At 42.8% G+C, this 21540-nt stretch overlaps 2 protein-coding genes and 2 long non-coding RNA genes across 14 annotated transcripts in view; 3 read left to right on the top strand and 1 right to left on the bottom strand.

The window, feature by feature from the left end:
* The window catches only part of hivep1 (HIVEP zinc finger 1), a 42657-nt gene extending 30745 nt beyond the window's left edge, over window positions 1–11912 (top strand). For all 4 annotated transcript variants that reach the window (XM_086014385.1, XM_086014386.1, XM_086014388.1 and 1 more), the window contains 6 exons: window positions 1293–7036; window positions 7144–7277; window positions 7368–7543; window positions 8005–8106; window positions 8800–9308; window positions 10249–11912. In XM_086014385.1, coding sequence (XP_085870511.1) covers window positions 1293–7036; window positions 7144–7277; window positions 7368–7543; window positions 8005–8106; window positions 8800–9308; window positions 10249–11298 — 7715 coding nt within the window. In that variant the 3' untranslated portion in view covers window positions 11299–11912. The remainder of the gene's footprint in view (window positions 1–1292; window positions 7037–7143; window positions 7278–7367; window positions 7544–8004; window positions 8107–8799; window positions 9309–10248) is intronic.
* A 2174-nt stretch (window positions 11913–14086) lies between these two features.
* LOC147132410 (uncharacterized) lies at window positions 14087–18070 on the top strand. 7 transcript variants are annotated; one of them, XR_015082058.1, is made up of 7 exons: window positions 14087–14192; window positions 14309–14421; window positions 14500–14689; window positions 14762–15548; window positions 15831–15898; window positions 15995–16110; window positions 16236–18070. It is a non-coding gene; the product is annotated as an uncharacterized LOC147132410 (long non-coding RNA). The 7 variants fall into 7 exon arrangements; XR_015082057.1 differs by having other exon boundaries at window positions 14762–15898; window positions 16236–16399; window positions 16487–18070; XR_015082056.1 differs by having other exon boundaries at window positions 14762–15898; window positions 16236–16625; window positions 16696–18070.
* Window positions 18071–18171: 101 nt separating this feature from the next.
* On the top strand, window positions 18172–21352 carry edn1 (endothelin 1). The gene is made up of 5 exons (XM_086014376.1): window positions 18172–18426; window positions 18528–18669; window positions 19279–19440; window positions 19673–19747; window positions 20626–21352. Exons 1-5 carry the CDS (start codon window positions 18366–18368, stop codon window positions 20750–20752), a joined length of 567 nt encoding a protein of 188 aa, XP_085870502.1. The 5' UTR covers window positions 18172–18365; the 3' UTR covers window positions 20753–21352.
* Window positions 20003–21540, bottom strand: part of LOC147132408 (uncharacterized) — a 33423-nt gene continuing 31885 nt past the window's right edge. For both annotated transcript variants that reach the window (XR_015082061.1, XR_015082060.1), the window contains exon 4: window positions 20003–20920. This is a non-coding gene — a long non-coding RNA (uncharacterized LOC147132408). The remainder of the gene's footprint in view (window positions 20921–21540) is intronic.

The following is a 21540-nucleotide window of genomic DNA, read 5'->3' as shown; positions in this document are numbered from 1 at the left end:
GATGATAAAGGGTCCATCATGTGGATTTGTACGGGTGTGCCTCTTGTAATAATTTGAATAAGAAAGGTCTAAGATGAAATAAAATTAAGTGGGGTAAATCTGGACAGGAATTATGTCGGTCCATGACATAAGTGAATTTTTCAAAGACAGCTACAAGCCTTTTGAATTTGTGACTTTTTAGCATGAAACACAAAACATGATGATGTACCCACTTTGTTTTTACTTCAAGTGCACACCTAATAGCAAATTAAAAGGGAATCTCTCGTTACACTCCCATTTTTTTTTTTTATGACGGCTATTAACTTTAGAATGGTAATTATGATAATAATGCTAATTGTACTCTGTCGCCTCCACAAACCACCCTGTCCAAGAATTCTTCGATGTTTCTGATTCGTTGTGTGAGATTTTTGTGGTATACTGTAATGTGCCATTAACCTTGATGTGTATGTACTGTTAATGTGTAATAATTGTTCTTACAATATGCACCTAGGCTCAAGTAGTAGTATTGCACAATAAACGATGTTCATTAATACAAGTAGATTCAACTGGGGAAATGTTAGGACGTACAAGCAATTTACACACCAGTCCACGGTGAAAAATAAAGGAAAAGTTCTGGCGTTACGTAATCTGTAACGCAACTTCTACAAATGGGTACAGCACATCACAAGAAATACACTGATGATGACTGAAATACTGCAGGTTTTTGATGCGAATGTAATGTGGACAAAACGCTGGCTGTTTGCGATTTGTTACCTGGGTTTTGGAAAAAAAAAAAAAGAAAAAGAATTGTAATGTTTAAGGGAATTTGGCTTAATGCATTATTAACACGTTAATGTTGACAGCCCAAGTTTAGATTACTGTAACTGTAGCAAGACAGTTTATCAATTTGAGCAATTAATATTCTGTGTTGTACCTTAATTAAGGAATGCACTCAAAGGGGAAACAAATAAAGTGAGATTAAATGTAACACTTTATCTCACTTTCATTTATCTTTTTTTGTTTGTTTGTTACAGGTTAGGAATTATTGTGTTATTGGTAGTAAAGCAGTTCACTCAACTGGTTTTCACTGAGCCACTGTGGAATTATGTTTATGTGATTGAGTGGAAACCAGTCTAGGTTGCCTCTAGTCTTGTCTTTGTCTTTAGTCTTTAGTTTGCCGAAAGGGATCTGGGGTACATTCCAGCTCCCGGTGACCTATAGAATATGCATCGGTAATTGTCCTTTATTTTTCCAAATGACCCCAGCTGTTGAAAATGTTTGTCTTTTAAATATTGTTTCTTGTTTATCCGCAGGTATATCTGAAAGCAGTCGGCGAATTGAAGATAACATCAAAGGCTTGAAGAGGAAAAAGGTTGTTGCAGAGAATAAGCAAAAGAAAATTCCGAAATCGCCAGTGAAGAAACCACTGCAGTTGAAAACTCCTGAACCTGTCAAAGGAGGAAGCCCCAAGGAAAATAAACCTTGCTCCCCTGCTTCCAGCAGTCCTTCCCATAATTCCACAACATCACTGAGTGAGAAAAGAGAATCACAAGATGCGCAACCTGTTGAACCATCCCCCGACAAAGGGGAATCTGTCGCTGACCATGAAAGGCTAAAGCAAGAGGACACCAAGTCAATGCTACCATCCCACAGACCAAACAATGATGATGAAAAAGATTCTCTAAAAGTGGCACAACCCAAGGACAGTAACCCCCAAGCCTGCAGTTTTGAAAAGGACCCTTACCACACCAGTGCCCCACTTGATGTTCTACTGAAGGCGATGGAGCCTGACATGCTTACACTTACTGAAAGGAAAAAGACCTTCCAAGTCACAGCCACTGCAGAACCAACTTCTCCCTTTCAAGCCCAAGCCACGGGTGAATTATCAAACATGCCAGCTGTTAATATTGGTCTCCATACTCAATCGTCTCCCATGCAGACGTATTATATTGACAAACAGGGTAATTTCATTGGCATTGTAGCACCATTACAGGAAAGTGTACAGGCATCGACACAGGGTGACCCTTTGCAGTCGTTATCTTTTGCAAATCAACATTTTATTCCTGTTGTATCTAGTCCTGAAAAACCAAGCCTTCACATGAGTTTTAATACTGGACTGTCTACTGTAACTCATGCACCGGCTCCCTCAGGCTCAAATGCTTTGCCAAAAAGCCAACCCCCAATTGTGCACACCTGCCAATCGCTTTCAGCAAGTGTGCCCAGCACCATTCAGGTCCCAGTTACACCTGGAAACAACCATGTTCAGATTACAACTGTAATGAACTTTGGGTCCGAGCAGGTTTCCAAGGACCAAAAGCCTAAGAAGCCAGGAAAATATGTTTGTGAATACTGCAACCGGGCATGTGCAAAACCCAGTGTGCTGCTCAAACATATCAGGTCTCACACAGGAGAAAGACCATACCCCTGTGTAACTTGCGGTTTTTCCTTCAAAACCAAGAGCAACTTGTACAAGCACAAGAAATCCCACGCTCATGCTACAAAACTCATTGCACGCTCTGAATCGGGAGGTGCGCTGCTATCACAAGATTCTGACAAAACCCTTGGAACACATTCAGAGGTGGAGGAGAGTGGAGACAGTGATGACGATGGAAGTACTATCGATCTGGATCCGGACTCATCACAAAGTAGTGCAGCGGCCTTGTCAGAAAATAGCCTCCAGAGTGCTGGTGCAACCCAAGCAAACTATGGAGAAATGGACTCAACAGCTGTGTTCGACTCAATGAAACCAGCGCTTGCTCAAAGAAGTCATGAGCCCAAAGTGACAGCTGTGCTGCCAAAAGTTGTTGTATACCCAGTTAACGTTTCACCTCTGAGGGCAGATAGCCCCCGAGTTACCGGTGCCGCACCTGAACAAGCTGCTTCGCAACGGCAACGAGAGTTTCCAAATGTTAATCTGAGATCTAACATCACTGTCCTGTCATCTGTGAAAGAGATAGTTAGTACAAGTCCCTCACTAGATACTGTGAGTGAAGATGAAGACCAACAGTGCAAGTCGCCACTTTTAGGTGGGCATGCTCAGCTCCAGAGGCAACAAGCAACAGACTTTTCTCAACAGCAACAAGCCAAGTGTCTGCTTAGTCCTCGTAGTTTGGGAAGTACAGATTCTGGCTACTTCTCTCGCTCTGAAAGTGCTGACCAGGCAATGAGTCCACCTAGTCCATTTGTAAAAATAACGCCGCCAGCTGAAATTGATATATCCAAAAAGGATAGTTCTCATGTGCCTCCTGTTGTTTCTACAGTAATGCATGTAGCAGTGGAGCATAGGTCACAAGCAAAAGAGGGACAGATGCGCCCACCGTTAGAAACAAAAGCCCTTTCTCTTGAAGAAAGAATTTCAAAGCTGATATCTGATAATGAGGCAGTGGTGGACAACAAGCAACTGGACAGTGTTAAACCAAGGCGGACATCTCTGTCAAGGAGAGGTAGCATAGACTCTCCCAAATCCTATATATTCAAAGACTCCTTTCAGTTTGACCTTAAACCAATCGGAAGACGGTCAAGTTCAAGTTCAGACATCCCCAAGTCTCCATTCACTCCCACTGACAAATCAAAGCCAGTGTTTCTTCTCTCTGTACCGTCTCAGTACCCAATGGATTGTTTGCCCATAACAAGGAGTAACTCTATGCCCACTACACCAGGACACTCCGCTCTTCCACTCAATATTGCCCACCTGCCCCACTCTTTGCGAATCTGTCATTCATTTGATGAGAAAAGTTCAGTTAATGATGATGTATTTTCATCTGCACCATCCACCCCCAGTCCAGCAATACATTCTCGGACCTTGGTCAGACAAGCCGCAGTGGAGGATTTTTCCACTAGTGACGGGCAGAGACTTCCTACTGTTCACTCTATGGACGACGCATATCACAGTGCAAATAATAGCACGGAACTTATGCAAAGAAGTCGATCTTTTGAGCACAGTCAGGAAAGACAAAGAAAACTCCAGCAAAATAAAGGCACAATGTATGAGTGTGAAACTTGTCGAAACCGGTACAGAAAGTTAGAAAATTTTGAAACGCACAAGAAATTCTACTGCTCAGAACTTCATGGGCCAAAAAACAAGCCTCTTGTTGTTAAAGAAACAGACCAAGATGTCTTTCATGTCAACATGCAAACAAATTTAGTTTCTAGATCAACAAGTGGCCCGGCAATAGTTGAACAGCAGACATCATTCAGAAAGAGAAGGAAAATGAAAAGTGTCGGAGATGAGGATGATCAATCGCCAACTGACACAAATCCACCTTGTTCAGTTAGTTTTGATTCATGTCAGTTACTGACAACCTTTGGAAATCAAACTCACCCCCAGCATACTGTAATGGTTGACATACAACCCAAAAACAACCAGCCAAAGCTACCTCAAATTCAACTCATAGCACGTGGTACAAGTGCTTCAGATTCAAGACTGTCACCAATTCGAGAGACTCAGATCAGCACCTCTGTTAAAGCAGAAATGCAGAGGCAAAGCAGTGGTACTTCAGTCATTAGACACACCAACTCTCTCAGCAGGCCTAGTTCATTTGAGACTGAATCTACAGATAGGAGTTCTCCGCTGGAGTGTAGAGAAAAAGACCCCCCGAAATCCAAACCAGACGTAACAGCAGCTGACTTTTACCATGACAAGTTGCTGAACAAAACAATAGAAGCTGATTCTAGGAATCAAAAAATGGAGCAATGCACTGATAGTACGGTGTCAGTTGCTGGAGAAACCTCTACTCCTGCCCAACAGTGTCGTCTCGTTCGTCAAAATAACATCCAGGTTCCTGAAATATTGGTAACTGAAGAGCCCGACAGAGAACACGAAACGCAGCCTTCTGAGCAAACAGAAAAGCATACAGATCAATTCAGCTGGCCACAAAGAAGTGAGAGTTTGTCTAAGCTACCAGCAGAGAAACTTCCACCAAAAAAGAAAAGAATTCGTCTTGCTCAAATGGACCACTCCTCAGGTGAATCAAGCCTGGAGTCGAGCCTCTCACGAAGCCTAAGCAGAGACAGTACTCTCTCGCACTGTTCCAGCATTTCAACCTCATTTGACAGAGAAGAACCATCAAGAGCAGAGAGTCCTTCAGGAGGCGAGTGTGTGAGCAGAATTCCGGAGCCGCAAGGTCAGCCAAAAGTCTTCAGCACACTTGGTGTGCCGGGAGTGATGAGGCGTGCAGAATCTGAACAGATCACTTGTACTCAACCCTCAGTGGAAATTTCATTTGACCACCGTAGTAAGTCTTTTGACTCTGGCAATGTCTCTCCCAGAAGAGGTCAATCACCAGTCGGTCATCCAAAAAGTGGACCAATCGCCCAAGGTGCCCAGGTTCCACTTATTGAAAGGAGGCGGGGGCCTTTAGTTCGCCAAATGTCTCTAAAGATCTGCCCAGATAATCAACAGTCTGTTCGGAAAGCTGTCATAAATCTTGACAAAGCTCCAATTACAAATGTAAACTCAACAAATGTAAACAAAAGCAGATCCCAAATTCAAATAGTCAACAGATTTAATGCGACCCAGCCTTTCATCATCAATTCTGGAGAATTACCCTTGCAAAGAAATGAACAAATGGTCCAAAGTATACATCTGGGTAGCCCAACACAGCAGCCCCAAGTCTATGGTCTTCCTCACCCTTGGCATCAAACATCCAGAGTTCAAGTATGCCAAAAGGTACACCAACCTGTGAGCCAGATCTTAGTCGGAGGTGAGAATGCCCTGAACAAGCCAGCTGACTTGGAAGACAATAAATGTCTTGTACCCAAATACCAGTTGCAATGTCCTACTCAAAGGCCAAGTCAAACATTTTCATTCTCCGGCGCACAGGAAACGCAGATAAATTTACCAGTTTTAACAATCCCAGGCGCCAATCCCATTTTGAGTGTTTCAAAATCATCAGACATACTCCAAAATGTCCGTACGAATCAGCCCAGTCATTATTCAGATGTCGTTGTGAAAAGAGATTCAAACACTCAGACCCAGGCAGGTGGCGTTCCGCTGCCACAGATCCTAATAACTCATGAGAAGATGCACACTGCTCCCTCTGTCTCCAGCAAAAGTACCCTTCGAGCCGCTCATCTTGTTGATACTGAAACTCATGGTTCGTCAATTGTAAAAAACGACTGGACTCAAATTGTTAGTCTTCATAATACAACTAGTGAAAGACCATCTCTGGGTTCTTTACATTGCACACAGAAACTTGCATCGGTAACTCTTTTCCCGCAACAGGAGCCCATTGCTTCGAGTAAAAGAATGCTGTCACCCGCCAACAGTTTGGATATCTACATGGAAAAGCATCAAAAACGTGCTAAGGATGAAAACGGTGTGGCCTGCCTGACTGATGGCAGATCCGTCAATTATTTGAATTCCACTTTGTCAGAAGTGACCAGACAGCGGAAACTAATGCTTGTTAGGCAGGTGTGTACAACGGAACCCGTAGACAGTCCGATTGAGACAGAGGCCCCTCCTTTGCCTCGTGTTAAAACAAATACAGAGAAGGATCTTGATGATGTTAAGCCGATGTCACCTGACAGTACTGGTCTGGAAAAAGAGACGAGCACAGTTATTCCTGAAGATGCTCACGCTGTCCTAAATTCTACTTCGCCTGATCGCCAGAGTGCCTCCATGCCAGCCAGTCACTCCCTGAAGCCTCAAATGAAAGTGGAAGAACATCTGTGGAATCCCATAAAATCGCCCATAAGACCATCAAGTTTCCATGGTGGTCAAGTGAAACTGCCCACATCTGTTTCTGTGGTGAACACAAAAGACAGTCATCGCCTGTCTTTCCCCAGCCTCAAGACAACTACCACTTTCACATGGTGCTTCTTGATGAGGAGGAAACAACTTCACACTTTACAGACTGACCTGAAAACTTCAGCTTATGCTGCTTGGACAGTCAACCCAAACAATCCAAACCCGCTAGGGTTGCCCACAAAGGTGGTCATGTCTCTCCTTGACTCCAAACAGAGCTCAAAGAAAATCCACTACACCTCGGCTATAAAAACGTCTGGAAAATCCGATATCTTGTCTTACTCTGGCAAGCTGAAAGATGTCATGCCACGGGTAAGAACACATTTTCAAACATGTCTTTTTCTCTAGTTTTATCCCGCATTGTTTTGTTATAACACATGAATATACAAAACAATAAAAACAATGGCATACCTTTATAGGTGCCGGTGACCCAGAAGACCAGATCAGCTGAAGGCAGAAATAAAGCTCAAACAGAAACTCATTCGAGCAATGAGTCAGACAAGGAGCCGACATCAAAAACGGAGCCAAGACGGATCAAAATCTTTGATGGCGGGTATGATTTTTGAAGTACAATTTCAATTTAAGCACAACATGTTTCTTTGTGTTTTATCTCATGTTCCCCTCATCTGTCTGTGGCCAACAGATACAAATCTAATGAAGATTATGTTTATGTACGTGGGCGAGGGCGCGGTAAATACATCTGTGAGGAATGCGGGATCCGCTGCAAGAAGCCCAGCATGTTGCGCAAACATATTCGCACCCACTCTGATGTTCGGCCATATCACTGCGCCCACTGCAACTTCTCCTTCAAGACCAAAGGTGAGACCTTTAGGTGTTTTCCAGTATTTCAGGGCACAAAGCCACAATGTCTGTTTTATGCAGTCCGGTTTTCAAAAGTATTACATATCTTACCCCTTATATAATATAATGCCTCGTCTTAACTTGAACTACTTGAGAATAGCAAATTGAATTACAAATATAGGTAGGGAGCCAACTTACTGCTGTTGTTCCTTTCCTCCTTTAATTGATATTTAAAATGAGGTTCCAGCATCACTTTAATGAAGATAGTGTGATTCACCATTCGTTATCAAACTTGCCCGCTTCCCACGCAACTCCGCGGAACAGTACTTTGTCAGAACAACCCACGTTCATTTAAAAATGTCTTTATCAGTTACTCACCCTTTATGTGCAGCTTGCCCAGAGTCTCTCGTCTTACGTAAGTGTATCCTATGATACAGTTCAACCGCTACCCACCCATAACACCTTTCTGCTCCTTGCAGGAAATCTCACCAAGCATATGAAGTCCAAGGCACACAGTAAGAAATGCATGGAAATGGGGGTGCCCAATGGGCTGTCTGAAGATCAAGACGCTGAGGATTCAGGTACAAACCTCAAACATGCATTTGTTTTGCTTCGTTATTTCACAGTTTTTAGGGCTCATCTCAAACTATAACTTTTATTAGGTCTGCTTTCAATTGTATAAAATGACCCGAAATAAATAAATAAAATTGTCCGTACTGGTGCTCTGTTGCTATGTCATTGAGCTTTGCTGTGGTCTAATTAGACATTCTAAATGCAGCTTCATCCTCTGTTAACTCCAAGTGCATGTGGGCGGCAAGCACAACATTTACAAAGAGGAAATTGCTGCGTCTAATTTTAGACAAAAAAAAAAAAGGAGACAAGCTGCCTGAAAGCATTCTATGGTCCCAGTCTCTAAGAGCATATTTGTTTTTCCACCTCTGCAAGCGCTGGAGCTGAGAGGTGTATGAAGGTCTGAGGGGAAAACTCCATTGGTGCCGCGGCGCAGGACGTTACTGACTTATTCTCTTATGAGTGCATTTCAGTAAAATAAACCCACAGAAGAATATTTTTAACTCATTCACTGCCAAAAACGTTTTTATACGTCTTTTTACAGTCCAGCCATTCAATCCCAGGAATTTATTTATATTTTTTCTAATTTTTTCAAACATCAGGGTAAAAGAGAGTCTGAAAATGTGTGGCAGTTATTAATGACTAATGAACAACATCTTTCTATTACCTGATTCAGTATAACGAACATACTTTTGGGTCCGCAGGCGACCGAAGTCACGTGAGTAGCGCTGACCGCCAAGACTCAGACGGCGACGACTCCGACGGCCCTGATGAGGAAGAGAATGAAGACGAGGAAGAGGAGGACAGCCAGGCGGAGTCTGGCCTGTCCACAAACCCTTCCGTGTCCGCCAGCCCGCAGCATATTCCGTCCAAAGACACCGAGGTCCCTCCGAGTGCCCTCCTGGCTCAGATGTCAATCAGCTCTCTTGCGCGGCCCCTCGCTCCTGAACCCCACACGTCAGACTCTGTCCTCATCATGAACCCTTTGTCGCTGAGTAAGCAGTACTCAATCTCAGGCTACTGCCCGAGCTCAAGGCCCCTTTGTAGCTCTCTGCCCCCCATTGCCGCCACCACGGAGTCCAATTTCTCCGACACGGAATCAGTGCACATGATGAGCCCGGTATCACCATGTAGGCAGATGTCCATCGACTACCCTGACTGTGATCTTCCCCTAAGTCCCCCGGTGACAGGGACGGGCTTTAGACCATGCCAGGTGAGGCCCATGTGTCCTAATTGTTTGACTCTCATATCAAGAAAACTTTTCACTTTGACATCCTAAGTATAAATAGCCTGAATGATGATTTTAGCCTTCTTGTTTACCATCATAGTTTGAATGTGTGAAATTTAAATCGAAAAAGATGCTACATGAGGTAAATTGCTCAGAAGGGAGGTGAAATGTTGGCTGTAATTTACATTTGAACAGGTAAGTTGATTCAGAAATAGACGTGGTGGAAATTCAGACATAGTTAAAATGCTAATTAAGCGGCTGGCTAATTAATGGAATTTTCTATTGCTTAGACTAATGGCCCGGAGATGCTCTTAGTGTGCTCTAGAGCTGCTCTTAGCTAGCAGGCCAGCTATTGTGTTGAGCTAAATTCCTCAAAGAAAACCCTGTACAACTATTTATGACACTCATTCAATTCAACCTACTCAACAACAACCTACCCATTCGCTTTATACCACCCGGAAGTACCCCGGCCCTCATTGTTTGCAAACATTATGAAAAGGTTTATACCCTAACCTAATTTCCACCAAGCAGTTCCAGTTTGGTTTATTTTTCCATTGTGTGGCTTGGAATGGTAAACCCTAATCACACTTCAGTTTCTACCACAAGGTGTGTATGCGGGATCCCAACAGGTATCTCAGCTATGTAAACAGTGTGACACGAACCCAAACAGATTTGAGTCGTTTCTTTCCATCATAATCCATCCATTTTCCACACTACTTATCCCTTCGCGGGAACCACTGGACTACCAGTGGCTTTAATTAAAGAAGGCAGTTTTTCATAGCGGTCCGTTCCAGACCCTTCTGCAAAAGGTGAAAACCCGCAAAGGAGAGAGACCGTATGAAAACCATTAAAAAAAACAAAAAAACTTGCTAGCCCAGATGCCTTAAAAACCTTTAATAGACCCTTTTTTTTTTTTTCCTTATAGGAACCGTCTTCTCATCCTTTGGTAAAAACCGAGTGTGGCATACCCGTTGACCGAAGCACGCAGACGTCAACTCCACAAAGTCCGACGCATGCTCCCCTGCAAGGCCTTTGTCAAGCCCCGAGAATGGAGACACAGACCCACCTGTTCAGCCACCTGCCTCTTCACTCCCAGCAACCTTTTCGCTCGCCTTACAGTATGGTTCCTGTCGGGGGCATCCAACTGGTGCCTGCCGGACTGGCAGCTTATTCCACCTTTGTGCCAATCCAGGCCGGCCCCGTTCAGCTCACCATCCCGGCCGTGAGCGTTATCCATAGAAACACGAGCCCGTCGGCGACGGCGCCAAACTCCTCGCCCCGGCCGGACGGCTTGCAGACCCAGCCGCTTGTGATCCAGGAGCCAATCGGCAACGTGGTGCCCTGCTTCCCTATAGGCCAGGTGACAGACTTGCAGGGTCAGACCGTGCAGCCGGCACTCAGCCTAATGGGCCTGACCAACACGGGGCTCGCGTCCAGCCAAATACTTCCCCAGCAAGGGGTCGCCCTGCAAGTTTTGGCTGCGAGTCCCACCTCCCAAAGCAGCACCAGCACCCAGACTCACATGCAAGGCCTCCAGATTGTTAACATTGCCCTGCCGGCCATCATTCCCTCTCTAAGCCCGCTGCCGTCCCGTAGTCCTCTACCTTGGTCGTCCGACAGACAAGGGAGCCCCGACACTCTCGGAGCACAATCATCTCAAACGGAAAGTCCCTCGGCGTGCACGGCCACTCCCGGACCGGCCCCTTTGCCAGTCAGCACTTGTCGAGAACTGAACTCAGGCAGCAGGCCGGGCAATGGCGCGGAGCTAACACAGACTTTGGAGAAGGTAGAAAGGGAGAAATCCTCACAGCAGAATGCAGCTCCACGAAGTCCAGCACATAGTGTGGCATCCCCCAAGCGAGGTGGTGCCGATGCACCTAAGACATCAGCAGCAGTGCCCAGCTGGCAGAAGGTCAATGATGACTATAATGAGGTTTCCAGTGATGATGAAGACAGACTGGTGATTGCCACCTGAAAAGAACCCAGAGCCAAAACCTCTCCTTTGTTGATTTTGTATGTAATTGTAGTCACTTTAAGACTGAAAACACTTCTTCAGGGGTTTGTTTCTGTACAAATCACCTTTCAAAGCACAGATGCTGACATTCACATTCTACGTGCAATCCTATGGCAATTATAATGATGACCAATCATTTTATTTTTTATTTTTGTCGGCTCCAGAAAATTTTTTTGTACATGTTGTATAGACAATTGTGCCTTTATGGAGTTTCTTGTTTAGGAACCTGTACATAATTCCATATAAATTCAGTAGTTGCTTGTGTTTATGTACATATATATATATATACCAAGTTAGAAGCGAAATAGGAATGGAGGATATCACTTTTTTGGGGGGGTGGGGGGGGACAGTTTCTCATTGGTAAATATACTGAATTATAACTGTCGTACTGGTATATGTACATTTGTATGGATTATGGGGCAATGTTTATGTGTGCAAATGTTGTGTTCAACTATTTATTATAATCCATCTAGTGCCCATTCTGACTTTTTGGTCCATCGGTATGTGCATTATGGTAGCTTTACTTTGCTGTATCAATATTCTGAACTGTATGAGTAAAGATTTGTTTACAAACACCTGTCAGTTGTAATGTCAGTTGAAAATCACATTGCGGTAGTTTCTTTTCTTGGTCCAGCGTTTCGCCCCTCATCAGGAGAAGAGCTGTAGGAATTTGCATAATAGTACAGACAGACCAGGATCCGTAGGGTTCCTAAAATATTTTTTTTCTAGATTACGGGGGTGGGGATCAAAATCCAAATTTGGAAATCAAAATTATTTTATGGTGCCGTGGAACAGGTTATAGACCAAACATTGAAGTCATCATTGGTTTTACATTTTACAACTTAATATACAAACAAGTGTGTAAATGCCAGCGTTTAGTATTCTCTATTTTTTTCGTTTCACTCAGTAACTTGAAACACTAACACAGTAATATTTCACATTAGTAGTGTCAAAGTATGTTGAAAGCCAGCAACCAGCATTTCAGGTACGTCTTAACTACGTCTAAATATCTTCTCGCCAGAGGTATGAATATCATTATTCCTGCAGTAAAACGGGTCCTTTGGAATTGTTCCTCGAGTTCAAATCTAACAAGTGATTGAAATAACGAATGTTTGTTAATCTCATGTGTGTGCTATTCTGCAGGATAATTCTTCCTTTTGAAGAACGAGGTCATAAATTACCCACAAAGGCGGGAATAAACTCATTCTACTCAAACAACTTAATTATGACAAGCAGCAAAATTGGCTAACACAATGATTCCCGTGTTATACTATACAAAACTGCATTTCCCTGATTTGTTAATAGCGTAATATTCATTGCAATTTGTGTATTATTGTACAACCTTGTGGTCCTCTCATCCTGCCATTAAAACACACTTAAATTAGACTCTACATTTGTTAATCCCATGAATGGCACTTGGTGGAATATGAAATAGGTTTTATTTGACTACAGTGGCTGGAGTCATGGTAGAGGGCTCTCTGAGGACCGGGAGCAGACATTACAATCTGGACTGAATGAGGAAAAGCTAGTCCTTGTGTCAAGCATCTTTGCAGTGATCAGCATGTGTTGCATCCCATTCACAAGGTGACTCATACATCTACTCTCGCTCAGAACCCCTCGTCACACCACCACCTCCCCTGTGGTTCAGTGCGGTAAAAAGGTAAAGGGAACGTGAACAGAGACATCTAGAGGTTACTTCACGGTACTGCTCAAGCCTTCACGTCACGCACCTCCAGGGCCTGGCCTACATTTACGACCTAAAGTCAAATTAATATTCATTCATTCATTATCCATACCGCTTATCCTCACAAGGGTCGCGGGCTCAAATTAAAATATTTATTCATAATTAATATAGTGACATCTTACCGTCCCGTTTGTTCAGAACAAGAGTCGTTCCAGAATTGGAGGAATTGTTTTTTGTTTTGTTTTTTAAATATATATTGTCCTCATTTGATGTCAAACCCGAAGATGGTAAAAATTAAAGATTAGGCTTCGCTGTTCCAATACTTTTGTATCCTTCTGTCAGTGCCATAAACAGTTCCACTATCAAGTGGAAACTGAACGCCGACCTCTGATTAGGAGTCCGGGTCCCAAAGCTTCACCCTGTCAAGATACTTGACAGACTTTTCCCTCTTTGAGCGGATGCCCATGAATAGTACACACAAAAGCAAGGTCAATTTTCCACTCGTACCATCCACACTTAAGTATTTTCTCCACGTGAGGGTTGGGAAAATGCATTACGCCTCACTTCTATTTCTGTCTTCAGTATGCACAATTGCTGGTGAGGTCATTCGTTAGATTCGCAGCCACTGTGAGTAAAGCTCGTCACAAAAGTACCGCAAATATATTTACAGTATATGTGGATGTGTCTCAGGCAACACACTCACATCTTTTCTTTTTTAGGGGGCAGGGGGTGTACAATATACAAAAGCACGAGACACAAGTTGAAAATGGAAAAAGGGCTGTTTTTTTAATGGAAAAACGGCTCTTCTATCTATTTGGGATTCCAGGAAGTTGTCCCTGACAACATTTCTCATGCTGACCAGGAGATGGCGACAATGTAGCGCCCGAAGACGATGTAGTGTTGTGATAACTGTGATACCTGTGATTCACTTTAATATTTGTGGCGTGAAATTGAAGCAACAATTTCCACGCGAAGCCAAAACAGTCATCGTGACAGCTCGGGCACTGGGTGGCGCTAGTGTGCATAGCGCCGTTGAACAAGCAGAAGATAAAGATGGTCTTGGCTTGGCGGAAGTGACGTAAGGTCTGCTGGTGATTTGGCGACAGTTGAATCATCACGTGCAGTCCACAGGCACGCCGAGATGGCGTACGACCGCGTGATTGCTTCGCAGGTAAGTGAGAACACGAGCAAATGTTTGTCGTTTGTTGCAGGATTGCACACTTGAGGAACTCAGCAGTGTTTGACGTTTGAGCACAGCACGTCACAATTCACTTCTTTGTTAATTAGCAGCACCGTTGAACCAGATGAAGAAAACGCTTGGCTTGGTGGACGTGGCGTCAGGCCCGCAAGTCAATTGGCGACAGGTGTGCACGACGGGAATCATGGCCTGTAGTCCACAGGTGAGGCAAGATGGCGACCGTGAACATACGAACAAATGTTTGCTGCCGATTCTCACAATGGCATTTTACTTGTTGCAGGATTTGCACACTTGAGGAATGTAACAGCGTTTGACTTTCGAGCTCAGCACGTCACAATTCACTTTTTTGCTAATTAACAGCGCCGTGGAACCAGATGAAGAAAACGCTTGGCTTGGTGGACGTGGCGTCAGGGCTGTAGGTCAATTGGCGACAGGTGTGCACGACGGAAATCATGGCCTACGGTCCGCAGGTGAGGCAAGATGGCGACCGTGAACGTAAATGTTTGTTGCCGATTCTCACAATGAAATTTTGCTTGTTGCAGGATTTGCACACTTGAGGGACGCATCAGCGTTTGAGGTTTGAGCACAGAATGTCAGTTTTTGTTTGATTTAGCACATTGCGCTCTGTTTCTTTTGCCTTGATTTAGTTTTTTTTTTTTTGTTTGTTTGTTTTTTTTAATGCTGGCCATCTTTTTTTAATTGTTTTTATTTTTGATTGTTGTAAATGACACAACATTTTGTACTTGTCATTTGAAGTGTAAGGTTTTTGTTTGAAATTTACTGTCATGGAATGTGTGTTGTAAATGACAATGGCATTGTTCTTGGGAATTGAAGTGTAAGGCTTTATTTGTTTGACTAATTTATGGTGTTTATTCAATATGGTGTATTTTATTTCAAGTGGCATGTAACTTTTTTTCTTTTTCCCTGGATCTTGATCAAGAAGTTTACTGTCAGGAGGGGAAAAATTGAGACCCTATTTATTTGCACATTGGTGACTAACCCGCCATACTGTATTAATACAATGTACTTTCTTGGAGTGTTTGTTTTGCAAACTTGTGAATGTGGTTTTGCCTAATTTTTAACGCCGATTGTCACGAATTTTTCCTATAAACATCTTCCGCTTCAAATAGTCCAAAATCACGACTGTATTCCTCCACTGCCGGTTAAAAAACAAACAAACAAAAAAAGCACACAGAGGAATCTTTTGCAAGCATTCGTTTCTCTGGTTTCCGGTCGGAGGGGACACTTCATCCTATTTGGACGGTTAAGATAGCCTCATGCTACGCTGCCATTTTTGGACTGAAACTTGGATTATCTGTCTGATCTGAGGTAAGTTGTGCTAAAATTATATGAATGTCTTATTGTGTACCTGTATCACTAACATGAGCTAGGGTGCCGATGACGTGAATTTTTCAAGAAATTTCAGATTCAGTTTGATGCTAATTCGCCGTAGTCAACCACAATGGCATAATTCCGGTAGCAAATACTATGCTGTACCTAGACTCCTTTCAACACTCGCACGCATTTTCCTTTAGAAACTGCCGTTCTTGTTGGTATCTGTAATTATTACAAAAATGAGTTATAAACATAATTTCTGTTGATTGTTTGTAGGACTGAAAACAAATGCAGGATCCTTCAATACAAAGCAAGCAGGAGGACCTCAGACCAAGTGGAAATAAGTGTGCACTTTCAGCTTGTTTGACATTTATGCAACTGTGTACACGTATCCATCTTGTCTAAACTGATTTCTTTTTTTTTTTGTCTTCAATTGGAAGGACCAGACTGTACAAATGTGCAACGTTTATCTGTGCCTCAACAAACTGTTTTGTGAGCTGAAGTGACATGCTCAATGTGCACACTGAATGTTCGCTCAAACTGAGTAGGAGTAAAGGTAAGTAAACATTTTTTTTTTTTTCTTTTGCTGACAAATGTAGTCATCAAGAAGCTGTGTTCAGTGGAGGGGTTTTAGGGTGAATTGTCATAGTGAACAACACAAACATTTTTGTTGATTGACAGGACCAGATAGTGAGGAAAATCTGCTTCTCTGGAGTCCACCTGCAGTGCTTCCCCTCATGAAATGGAGTTTATATATGTATTTTTTTTTGTCTTGCCTGGCTTGGTGTTTGCATTTCGTCGGCTGTTGAGACTCTTTTGTAAATAAAGGGCTATACTTACTGCAGGTTGGTGAAGCAGCTGGAGCCCAGCGTGTCAAAGGACGGCAGCGTAATAAGTACAAATGCTCCAAAAATTGCATGCTTGTTTTGTAGGTATGAAAGGGAAGGCTGGTCAAGGTCACGACACATATGGAGATTGAACAAGTGTTTTGTTTGACCGTTGTACTCTACATGTTTGATGTCGCAAGGTGGAGTGGGATGGGTGAGAGGCACCAAGATCCACCAGATGAGGGTAATGAAACCAAAAAGATATGGAAATGAAATGAAAGCAGACCTCCATTTTGATTTTGTTTTTATTGCAGTGTGACGAAGTAGCTTGGGCCAGGTGACGCCAAAGAGAACCAGAGCATTGTAAAGCCTAGAAATGCATTAAAGGAGGCTTGTAGGGTGGACCAGGAGCTGCGCACAGGAAACAAAGCACATGGCAATTTGATATGCAACAGGCACAACTACTTTCCTTTTTTTGTTGCAGGTCTCATTGAGCTGGATGGACTGAAGGAGCAGTTGGAAAAATGAAGCATAAAGCAGCACACAAATGAGCATAATCTGTCCAAGGGGCGTCTGTAAATGGTGAACAGATATTACATTTAATATCCACTTCCAAACGTAATATCCAATTACCAAAGGACACAAAGACTGTGTAACAATAACACCTAATTGAATTTACCTTAACAGATAAACGGTCGTGTACAGGACGGAACGCTACGATTTGCTAAACTGGGTAGAGGTTACTAAACTGTGGGGACAGATTAGTAAACGTTTTTGTCTACACGAACTTTATTGAACAAACCAACCAAAGTTATTAATTGCCATGCGTTTTATTACCTCTTCCCACCTTTTCCATTCACTAGGCTCATCCTCGACCCCATAAATCACACCGCTTTCATTCATTTCTAGTCTTTACACTGCTCTGGTTCTTCTTGGTGCATCCCGTCCCAAGCTGCTTCTCACCGGGAAGAATCCTGCTCGGTGCAGAATCCACACAACAAAAGCATTGCAAAGTAATGTATAGTGTCGGCTTCCCTCGCCCGTCCTTTTCGGCGACCTGGCTGTCATTACACAACACTTCGTCGTCTTCAGCCGCAACGTTGTCGCCATCTCCTGGTCAGTTGGAGAAATTATCGGTGACAACTTCCGGCAATCCTAAATAAATATACAAGTCGGGTTTTTGCATTTGTATCCTGTGCTTTATTCTATTTTTGTAGTCAAAACAAGAATTGAAAATCAAACTGTTATTAGATTTTTCCTTACCAGTTCTAGACAACACGCGAGAAAATCAAGCTGTATTTCAATTCGAAAATGAAAATCAAATTACCGGTCGCTTTTTCATGTTCTGCTTCCAAACATAAGAGAGCCGTAGAACATAAGTGTACATTTTTAAAGGTAGACTTTTCCACTTCAAAATGTTTTTGGATTCACGTGATTTTATTTTCTGCACCACACGGAAATATCGAATTTTCTGCGTCCCTTTCAAGGCCTTTTCATCGCAGTTTTATAAAATTAATCATTGAAACCTTATTTGTACTTGCACTCTTTCTTAAAACATGCTTTTATCGTAACCTTTTTCCATATTCGATAAATCCAGTTAGTGAGAGAGGGAGTGGAGGCAGTTTACTGCCACCTTCTGGCAGATTAGTGCAAGCGGAAAAATTGCAGTCATCGCCCCCACCCCGCCTTCTTTATCAGCTCACAGACAACATTTGTCTGGGTGGAAGCCAGAGGACACAACTGTACGACGGAGGAGGAGGAGGAGGAAGAGGAGGAAGAGGAGGTAGGCGAAGTACTTGTATAAAGCCGAGAGTGAACATGTGGGGCCACATTGACGAGTAACAACACAAACTTCTGTGCTCACCTCCCAGACCGCTCGCCGACACTTCGATGCAAAGCACGGGCACTCGTTAATATTATTATTTTTTTCTTAACTTTTCTTCTATTGGATTATTTCTCTTTTAAACGTATTTCAACCGGAGCGATGGATATTTACATTTTACTTTCCGTGTTGTCTGTTATTCACTCCTGGATTTTAAGCACAGGTAAGAAAACGCTGAATTCATGTTTATTTTTAAAATGTGGATAAATTGCGGTATATTTATATAAAAACACTTGTTTCAATGTTGTATTTATGTAATTTCAGTGTTCTCTGCGCCCGTTGAAGCGTCACCCACCGTCTCCCAAGTGCGCCATGTGCGCAAAAAGCGCTGCTCGTGCGCTACTTTCTTGGACAAGGAGTGCGTCTATTTCTGCCATTTGGACATCATATGGGTCAACACTCCTGAGTAAGTGTCTCCTCAAGTAAAAAGACCCCCAAAAAATGTTTTCGTACTGACTATAATAATAGTGCACAAATCTAGATCCGGGGGTGAAAATTAAGAGAGCAGTTTCTCTAATTATGCTTATAGGTATTGTAATTTATATTTGGGTTAGAAAAAAAAGAACATTTTTTGTTTCATTCTCAAATTCCAAATAGCACAAGTCTTGTCATGTATAACATGTATTTGCAGAAAATGAAAAATGGTCAAAATAGCAATTTATATGCCTGTGCAGGTTATCAGTCACCCAGGTCATGGTAATACACAAAAGTTGAATTGAGGCAGATTTTTGTTTGAAGATATTTCACCTTTGATCCGAAAGACCTCAGTTCTAAATTTGAAAGAAACCTTCTGGATTAAAAGTGAACTATCTTCAACAAAAGGGTCCAGTTCCTGTAATTCACTTTGCGTATTACTATGTCAAAAAGACAAAGTTCAGTGTGGATTTTTTTTCTCGAGCTGTAAATACACATTTCTATACAATAAGGACACCCTGAGTCAAAAATCTTGAATTCAAGTCAAGGTGATGACTATTATGTGTGTTATCTTGATCTCAACTCTCTATTGTCTTTCCAGGCGCGTCGTCTCTTATGGCTTGGGCAATGCCCCCAGGAAAAGACGTTCGGTCCCGGTTGCCACGACGACCGAGAGTAGTCGCTCCCGCTGCCAGTGCCTGCATCAGGGAGACCTCACCTGCACTTACTTCTGCCAGAGGCTGGACAACAACAACCACCTCAGGTGCGTCCTTTGCATCTGATTTCACTGCTTGTTAACATAATACATAATCACATACAGTATCATTAAGCAGTATTTGGCTGTGTCACGAATGCTTTATTTACTGTGAGCATGGAGTAAATTGGTGGGGGGAAAAAAAAACCAACCTTTTAAGCTTGCGCTGGCATGTTTGTGTGCATGGTTGCTTAAATGCTCTTAAATAGGGGATATAATTTGAAGTCATTATGTCTTTCAGGGATGAGACATCAAAAACTGAAATCCTCTCCGATGACGGCCCCGAGATGGGGACTGACACGAGCAAGACCAAGAGGTGAGGAAAAAATAAAAACGGGGATGCCATATATTTTTTTTGAGGCATAAAACTCAATGACATGTTTTGGTATTGGAGCCATAAGCAAATGCCTATGTTGTAATGATTCAACAGTAAAAAAGTACAGACTATATATTTGAGTACAAAAGCAAACATTTTGATTGCCAATCAACAAATGTTTTATGTCCACAAAGAAAAATTCTGCCTGAAAAATCTACTAAATTCATACTTGGTTTCAAAGTACACCCCACCACTGTACCCATAAAAGAATTACATTACCATGAGCCGAATAGCACAATTGAGTCTTTTTTTTTTTTTTTAATGTTTTGGGAAAACAAGATCATTCAAGTTGCCTTTGAGTGAGCCAAGACACAGAAAATGTCACAAAAAGTGGATACACATCAATTATATACTTTCTGAAGATCATTTATTTGTTCTCTCTGTCAGCATAAGTCTCTTTGTTAGAAGGGAATAAGACCAATTAGGCAAAATGTGATAATTTCCTACAGCACATCTTAAGACCTCTCACGGCTGTACCGACTTACAGACCACACACACACACGCACACGCAATTTTGAGCAAGCACATTGTTATTTGTCACTGATTTTGTAACAGCGCATGCTTTTCGGTTTAGTAAACGCTTTTCGGTTTGGTAAACACGATGACTAACTGTTTGTGTCTAATTTAGCTCATCTTGCTTTCAAGTGTCTCCTCATAATGGGACAATAATGATTCCTCCATTTACCAGTGCGTTTTTGACATTTTCGGAAGTGCGTGACTAACACGCTCACCCCTCCTCCTCTTTCAATGACAATTTCCCATAACCTGAAACAAGACCGTCTCAAATGCCTAATTGCCGTCTCCGTCTTTGTGCGCAGGATGAACAATCGGAGAAGGGCGACGCCTCCCTGGCTCCGAGCCGCCACCAAAACGCAGCCGCTTCTGACGAATTGGACGCGGCGCCACAGGGCGAGAACGCGGCGGGCCCAGGGGACGAGCTCCTAGAGATGAGCCGTCAAGCCAGAGGAGGGAGGGGAATACCTCAGGGATGCTACGTGCATGGAGCCCTTCCAGCGACCACCTCAGCGTTGGCGACGTGAGCGCCTGCATCTTGATTGCATCCCAAGCAGAGCGCGGGCGCAGAGACGGCGGGCTGAGATCTCAGAAGATAAGCTGAAGACAAGAACTCAGTCAAACTACTTCATCATCACCTGTGTGCACTTCATAAGAAACATTTCAATACTTTTTTTAAAAATTACATCAGACACTCACTGCCATCTATGGATTATTCTAATTCTCAAAAACCTTGCATGCCAACATGTAGTCGGGAACACGCCATTCTGGCTGAACCACTTCCTGTCTACGGCAAGACCCTATGTAGCTATGCAGCTCATGGGAATTATAATTTAATGGTTTTCCCTAAAAAGTATTCTCCTCCTCAATGTGTGAGGTTTTATATATTGTCATATTTATTTGTATATTTTTTCCTTTATTTGACAGCCATATTGGTTCTGCGTTAGGTTTGTCATTTCCATGAAATGCTTTGACCTCAAAATGCCAAATTCTGGCTAAATGTTTGAATAAATTTGTACACGTTTATTTAAACCTGAGTCGACTCGTGTTTGATTTATCAATACAGCATAGCAGGGGAAGAGTGCATCCACCGTGAGCTAAAAATAATGTCAGACAAGACTGTGCCACAATTTTGTATTAAAATCCATAGAATAATACCGGTATATTTACAACAACAACAAAAAAAGAGAGAGACAAGCCTGACAAAATGCGAATAAATA

The sequence above is a fragment of the Filicampus tigris genome, chromosome 18, assembly GCF_054856515.1.
Source record: "Filicampus tigris isolate MCC_2025a chromosome 18, RoL_Ftig_1.0, whole genome shotgun sequence".
In the NCBI taxonomy this organism is placed as follows: domain Eukaryota; kingdom Metazoa; phylum Chordata; class Actinopteri; order Syngnathiformes; family Syngnathidae; genus Filicampus; species Filicampus tigris.
The sequence above is the reverse complement of the archived record's forward strand: the minus strand, read 5'-3'. Positions and strand labels throughout refer to the sequence as shown.

What these genes read in the sequence shown, in the direction of transcription:
- edn1 (XM_086014376.1), top strand. Translation starts at nt 18,366, where the DNA reads ATGGATATTTACATTTTACTTTCCGTGTTGTCTGTTATTCACTCCTGG. An exon ending in GACAACAACAACCACCTCAG is followed by an intron (nt 19,441 to 19,672) that starts GTGCGTCCTTTG and finishes TATGTCTTTCAG; the next exon opens with GGATGAGACATCAAAAACTG. An exon ending in GACACGAGCAAGACCAAGAG is followed by an intron (nt 19,748 to 20,625) that starts GTGAGGAAAAAA and finishes CTTTGTGCGCAG; the next exon opens with GATGAACAATCGGAGAAGGG.